This window comes from Typopeltis vanoorti, chromosome 1, assembly GCF_054136105.1.
Source record: "Typopeltis vanoorti isolate ZY-2024b chromosome 1, IOZ_Tvanoo_1.0, whole genome shotgun sequence".
Lineage (NCBI taxonomy): Eukaryota > Metazoa > Arthropoda > Arachnida > Uropygi > Thelyphonidae > Typopeltis > Typopeltis vanoorti.
Window position 1 is genome coordinate 3,774,958 of NC_143549.1, and position 7,417 is coordinate 3,782,374.

Below are 7,417 nucleotides of genomic sequence, written 5' to 3' on the forward strand. Positions count from 1 at the left end.
GAGGTCCATTTTGAACTATTAAATTATTCCCTTTGGTCTAATGCAGTTATTGCTGAATACGTATCTGTATGTGCTCGCTAATTCAATTCGAAATTTTACTACAGATTTTCATCAGACAGCTGCAAATGCATGTTTTACAAAATTCAGCATTAGTGAACATCCAACTAAAGAAAAATGTAGATATTCGTTCCAATTTGTCACAATAGCTTTCAATGCATACCTGTTTGGACTCTTCTTGGAATCCATATTTCGATGGAATACAAAAAAAAAAAAAAAAAGTAGTCCCACTATACAGTTTCCCTCGTAACTGTTTATAGTGCTAATACCATAAAATAAAATAAAAAATAGTTTATAACACAAGGAAACAAGGACGCTAATCTCTTTCTACTTGATCAACTTCCATGAAATCTTAAGATGGCGGTTCAAAGTCACGTGATAATATTACAAGACTGCTGCTGCCATCTATATAAAAAAAAATAGAAACATAGAACTAAATAAATGTAAGCATAGACACATTCAACTTCCTTTTTTAACCGCGGAGATACTTTCCCACATTCTTAAAATACTCAGATTATTAAAAAATCTTTAAAATCTTTGATTTCTGACTATTTCAAATTTTCAAATAACAGATAACGCACAAGAGTGTATTATCTGTTAGCCAGAAAAGGTTGATAGAGCTTCTGCTACTAATGGCTCACAAAATGTTAAGTAAGTTTGAGCGCGGCTAGTAGTTAGAAAGTGTAATTCGTTCGATGCTATTGGCACACTCTCCCTCGATGAGTCTCTGGACTCCCTGGAAGTGTCATATAATAATAATAATAATAATAATAATAATAATAATATGTTATTTGAGGGTGCATTCAACTGCATGCTCCTTTGAATGGCTTGTTGTAAGCATCTGAGGATGACACCCATCAGTAGTTTCTTGCATATTAATTCGTTGTTGTATTGGCAGAGGTTCAGTTATATTATTATTATTATTATTTTACTTTTAACTTAATCTTTAATGTGATTCAAACGCCTGTTGTTGATTTAAAAGTGCCACAAAGTAACTCTTCTTGTCATGCTGAAGACAATGATATATAATTCATCGAAATCGGCCAAGTGAAACCCAAATTTTGAGTGTGCTGAAAATTGAGCAGAGTTCACTGTGGTCACTAACGAGCATAGAACAAAGAACGTCGCCATCTTTACAGTTGTCCAAGGGAAGAAAGTTGAGCTGTGAAGTGCAACAAGTGACTGAATGGATTATCGTCCGACGGAAGTCATATAACCTGCAGGAAATGCCTAGGAATCTTCACTTTACATGTTCCGGACTCTCAGACACAACATGGCCACGCAGATCCAATGCCAAGTATAGAGGAATGGAAATGCCTATACTGCAAAGAGAACAAAGAAACGCCGCCACCCACGACGCAACTGATTACACCGGAGGCAGAATCGGGCGATGAACTGAACAGACAAAACATTACTGGTGAGTCTTATAATTTGAGTTCCGTAAATTTCTTACTAGAAAAAGGTTTAGAAAATAGAAAAGCCAGTTGGGAAGATCTTGTCCAAGAACTATTTGATAAACAGAATAAACAAATAACAAAAAAAAAGTAGTGAATAATATGAAGAGTTTGTTAAATTTAATAATTCAAAAGTCGAAGAAGTCTGTACTTTCGAATCGCTTGATGCATGGAAACAACACACAGTACAAGCGAGAGGTCTCTCAATCTTGTATATTAACATCGGAAACATCCGAAAACATTGGTTATCGTTGCAGGCTTATCTGAGGAATTACACTGATATTATTGATATATAATGATTCTATCCATAACTAATGATGAAGTGACTGCTTTCCAAATTCCAGGCTTCCAACAATATAGATCATGCCGCCAAACAAAAAGAGGGAGTGGAATATTAATATTTATCAAACAAAAATTAATAGCAAAAGAAACGGGCTATCAGTTTGAGCATGCTGAAATCCTTTGCCTCGAAATCACTAATACCACCAATAGACAGCAACCCATAATACTAAATACTAGAAATATCTAATGATAATTGGCGACATAAACATAAATATTGCAAACGAAAACCAGTACAATACTGTACATACCTATACATGCAATCCATGTATAATCTACTGCCAACAATAACATCATGTACTAGAGAAGAAATATTCGGAAATACTATCACTGCCTTTTGTCTAGATCATATGAAAGTCCGAGCACCACCAAACAGTTACACTGCATCAGTCATAAAGTGCAAAGTAGCAGACCATTACTTCACCGCTCTAAACCTGCACACCAAGACAATATATGATCAAGACCAAGATAACTCCTGAGTTTTGTGAAGTCCTATGTACCCTACTGATGAACTACAACCTAAATATCCATTCTTTGCTATGAGCCACTTATATTTGTCCTTGTTCAAGCCACTGTTGCTCTGACCATACTGTCGGGTATTCTACATTTATAGAATTAGTAATAATTGCATTATCTGCATGTTCTTGATGTCCTGTGATAGCTGAATATATGCTCGCCACATTGCACAAATTATCTTGCATTTTCTGTTTTTCTGAAAGCATCGAAGAAGGAACAAGCTCGCACTCATTGTTCTTAATTTTCGGCAAAAATTTTGCATCGTATTCCGAACTCGATTATTTTAGAATTTTCATCCTTTTAAAATTTTGAAAAGTAATTGGTTAATTTTTTTTCATCGGTTCTCTTCATATTGTTGATGCATATGATGCACTATTTCACTTTTCTTCGTAAAATACTTTCTCCTAAATCATATAGCAAACTATAGTGAGGACACAGTTTCACAGAGCACACTACACATTTTAACTTGTCAGGTGCACTGAACTTGTTAGGGGTGTAGGGATGACAAACGACCAACTGCGATGTAGCATTGGGTGGGGGTGCAATATTGTCAGTTTTCTTTCGGTTTGAAACTTCGAAATCGAATGTAGACACAGGTCATTGCCTTGTTTTCTGAGACGAAAATGACAAGAGCCGCAAGCTATGCTATTTTTTGACCAAAAGCTGGAAATGCATTATAAGTCTCATTATTATGATTCTTATAATTTATTTTAATGAATTTAAAAATTTTGATAGTTTTAAAAAAGTACCAGGCTACAAAATCTGACTACACTTCTGGGAGTTTGCTTTGTAAACCTTTGTGCCAGACCCGGTTAAAGGCTTTAGAGATATCAAGTGAAACTACTTGGGATTCGTCAAAAATCTCCATGGCATATGTCCAGTGGGTGATGTATGAAAGTAGATCTCGTATTGATCGGCATCGACGGAATCCGTACTGTGGTCGTTTAATAGCTGGATACCTTCACAGTAGATTAGGAGTTGAGAATTGATGATTTTTTCCATCACTTTAGATAGGACTGAGGTGAGCGAGATAGGGTAGTATCTAGATTTCAGCAATTTGTCACCCTTTTTAGGAATGGGTTGAATATAGGCCAATTTCCATGCTTTCGGATATATATATATATATATACACCCAAGTAGAGTAAGTGGGTATGTACAGATGGCATAAGATGGAAGTTATTTCCTGTGCACAGATATCTGGAGGAATGCCATCAGCACAGGAGACTTTTTTGTGTCTAGTTTAGAAAACAGGTTTATGATCTCTTTCTGGCAAAAGGATACAGGGAGCATTGTTTGCTGGCAGTTGGAATGCTGGAGGGCGTTTGCCATTGTCAGTTGTGCACGCATTGCAGGCAGAGTGTGAAGACAGGAGGTTAGCATTTTCTGTGAGTGATGTTGCAATTGAGCCAACTGGGTATGAAAGGGGTGGGGATAGTGTTGGGCAAACGTTATGACCAATTGCTTTGGCAAGAGCAAGAGACCAAAAGGCATGGCTGCCATTTGGACAGGCTGCAAGTTTCCTGATTTTTGCCTGTTGAAATTATGTTTAGAAAGCATTGGTAATTTTCTTGCATCTGTTTTGGGCTTCGGTATAAGCATTGAAGGAGGATGGAGTTCTTGATTTGAGCCAGTTGTGGTATGCCTGATTTTTCATTTGTACAGATGTGGCACATCTTTTGGAGAATCAGGGTTTAGATAGGGGAAGGTAGTTCATAAAGTGTGTGGAATGTATGTTTTCTTCCGAGTGAGGATTACTTTGGTGATACGTTCGGTTCATATGTTTGGATGATAAGACCAGAAACAAAAGTTCAACCATGGGAATGAAGCATAGCAGTCTTGGCGGCTGTCCCATTTGGCACTGTTATAATGCCAAATTACTCTTGTGTGGGAGTGACTGTGTAAGCGTTGTTGCATAGGGAAGCAGATAGGCACTAGGTTATGATCAGAATTATCCAGGGCGATCACTACATTGACTGCATATTTGGAAGGGTCATTGGTAAGGAAGAGGTCCAAGGTATTTGCAGAGTGGTTGGTATTTTGGTTGGCTTGTGATCAATTTGTGTAATGTGGTTAGTGATAGCAAATGTTTCAGAATCTCTGAATGCAGGATCTGTACAACTGGAAGAAGAAAGCCAGTTGGTGTTATGGACATTAAAATTACCTAGGAGGATGATTTCACTGTTTGGAGAGAGGGACTGGAGAAAATCAACTTTTAAGGAGAGGAAATTAAAGTGCTCAGAGTGATTGGTGGTATTAGGAGAGCGATAGAGACAGCAGATGAATTTGACTGAGTGGGAGAGGGATATTTTCAACCAAAGAAGGTCGAGGTTGGGTGATTCTAGGTTAGATGCTCTCTGGCAGGGTATGTCAGAGTGAATATATGCGGAGATTATTTCACTCCTTTTGACCCAAGGGTCGAAAGGAGTTAAATAATGTATAGTTTTGAAGGTTAACATGGATAGTGCTGGAGGAAGGTGAGATTTAAATTTCTGTTAAAAAGAGTAGGTAGGGTTTGGTGGACTGCAGATGATAGTGGAGACTATTAAGTTTAGAGTTAACGTTACGGATGTTGGTGATGTGGATATGCAAGGTTCTGTGAGGCATGGACTTGAATGCAAATGTGTTGCACGGTTCCTATGCAAAGCCGCATACTAGCCCCCTTGGTAGTTACTAGTGGCGTCACAAGATTTTTGCACTAGTTTGGTTTGTTTGTAGTCTATAATCCAACTGTTGTCTCCATTTTGGAGTTTTTCTTCTAGTTGTCTTCGGAGTTGGCGTCTTTGTTCCTTCTGGGCAAAAGTTCAATCAGGTCGAGCACGTACGCGCGATTGGGGCAAGTGGTCTTTAGATGGGGAAAGTTTGCTGAGCAATGCAAACACCACTTCAACTGAGCTACAGAAGTTCTCTATTATTATTATTATTATTATTATTTTATTCACATAATTGATACACAGTCAAAATAAGATATCATAAATAAAAATTTGACTGGTGATTCAGGACAATTCAGATTCTACCCAAGAATCTAAAGAATAGTCCGTCAGGTAGCGTCGTAAAATATGGACTGTTCCAAGTAATGCTGTTTTTGTAGGTCATATGGGGTCACTTCATTGATTTTTAATTGCTGTAAATAATTGGAAAGCTTCTTTGAAGTTCCACCAAGTGCACCGATAACTATTGGGATGACGTTGGTGTGTTTAAGCCACAGTCGGCCAACTTCGATTGCCAGATCTCGATATTTAGTCATTTTTTTCCAGTTCTTTGTTGTTAATGTTGTTATCACTGGGTACTACGATATCAATAATCCCAACTTGTCGATGTTCGATAATTGTGATGTCAGGTCTGTTGTGTTCCAAATGCCGATCAGTTTGTATTGTATAGTCCCAGAGAATTTTTATTGTTTCGTTTTCCAATATTGTCTCTATTTAATGCTGACACCAATTATAATATGTAGAAAAGCCATATTTTTTGCATACAGTACATGTCAATGAATTATTATGACCACTTGATCATGGCGGTATTTATAGTCATTTTGAGATATCTTGCTGCACGAGATGTTCTACAGTCTCATCTTTCTGATCGCATAATCTGCATTTGCTGTTATTATTGATGTCCAAACTTTTTGATTTCATTGCATTAGTTTGTAATGCCTGTTCTTGAGCTGCTAGAATAAATCCTTCTGTTTCTTTTTTAATATATTATTATTATTATTATCAAAAAAAATCAACTAACGCCTTTTATTCCCTGATAGGGAGTAGGCGAGGCCTTTATACCCTCTCTAGCTTTTGGAGACTGAGTGGACAGTTCAATCTCCACCGGTAGCCAATCAGTGGTAGCTGGCCCATGTCTATCACTAATTATAGCAGCCACCGATGAAGAGACTGGCAAACAAGTGCTGCCATCTCTTGGTACCTAACCATAACAAGATATGTCACTGTCTGAAATAATGTGGGTACTACGGTCGATTTTCTTGAGTTTATGGGACGAAAAACCCGAGTTTCCGGAGGAAAAACCCGCCTATAGATATTATTATTATTATTATTATTATTATTATTACCAAGCAAGGAAGACAAAAACAGAGAAAAACTACTTTCTGTGGACTAAGGATTCACAGATATTTATGAGAAAGAGTGAAAACACTCGAGTTTATATAATTATAAGTGAATCCGACTTACACAGCCTACCAATATAATACACTAACTCTTCACATCCTTAAGAGCAAGATTAGAAATCACTTAAAAATTACATAATGGCGATCTCAAACATAGGCGAACATATCCAGTCAGACAATATAAACTTTAAGGTCATTGGCTGTTTTAAGAAGAAATGGTCAGACAGCATTTCCGCCAATACCTTCACTATCGTACAAACAAACATAAGAAGTATAAAAAAAAACACTGGCTTACATTGATAACACAGCTCAACTACACCATGATAAACATAGGTTCGCAATTGCAATAAACGACACAGAAATTTACGCATACAACATAAATAATTACCAAACCTACAATTTATGTAGACCAAACAAAAGAGGAGGCATCGTGGCATTTATCAAAGAAAATACAGTGTGACTGAAAAACAAACTCATTTCGAACATGCGGAAATGCTAATTCTAAAAATCACAAATAGTCACAACAGTATCAAATACACAATATACAGACCCACAGATAATAATCCAGTCAGCTTTCTTCATGAGTTAGAAGCATGGCTAAAAGTCATCGAACCCCGTACAACACACGGGCTCATCCTAATAGGGGACATTAGCATAAATACTCTTGACCACGCTTCTTCAACCATTAACACATACCTTGATATACTACGTCAGTACGACATAAACCCTACCATTAACTCCCCAACAAGAGAAGAAATACTCAATAACTCACTAACACAATCATGCATTGATCATATCACCATAAGGGCTCCCATCCATACATGTACATCATCAGTAATTAAAGTCAAAATTGCCAATCACTACTTTGTCTCAACTTCGTTTTATTACGTTACCTACCCCCCCCCCCTCCCACCACTACAAAAGTCGACAAAAATCGATCATA

At 37.2% G+C, this 7,417-nt stretch overlaps 1 protein-coding gene across 2 annotated transcripts in view; it reads right to left on the reverse strand.

Moving 5' to 3' along the window:
* RYBP (ring and YY1 binding protein) overlaps window positions 1-402 on the reverse strand; it is an 89,664-nt gene extending 89,262 nt beyond the window's left edge. For both annotated transcript variants that reach the window (XM_090407551.1, XM_090407630.1), the window contains exon 1: window positions 221-402. In XM_090407551.1, the coding sequence (XP_090263677.1) occupies window positions 221-246 (26 nt within the window). In that variant the 5' untranslated portion in view covers window positions 247-402. The remainder of the gene's footprint in view (window positions 1-220) is intronic.
* Between the last annotated feature and the right edge of the window lie 7,015 nt (window positions 403-7,417).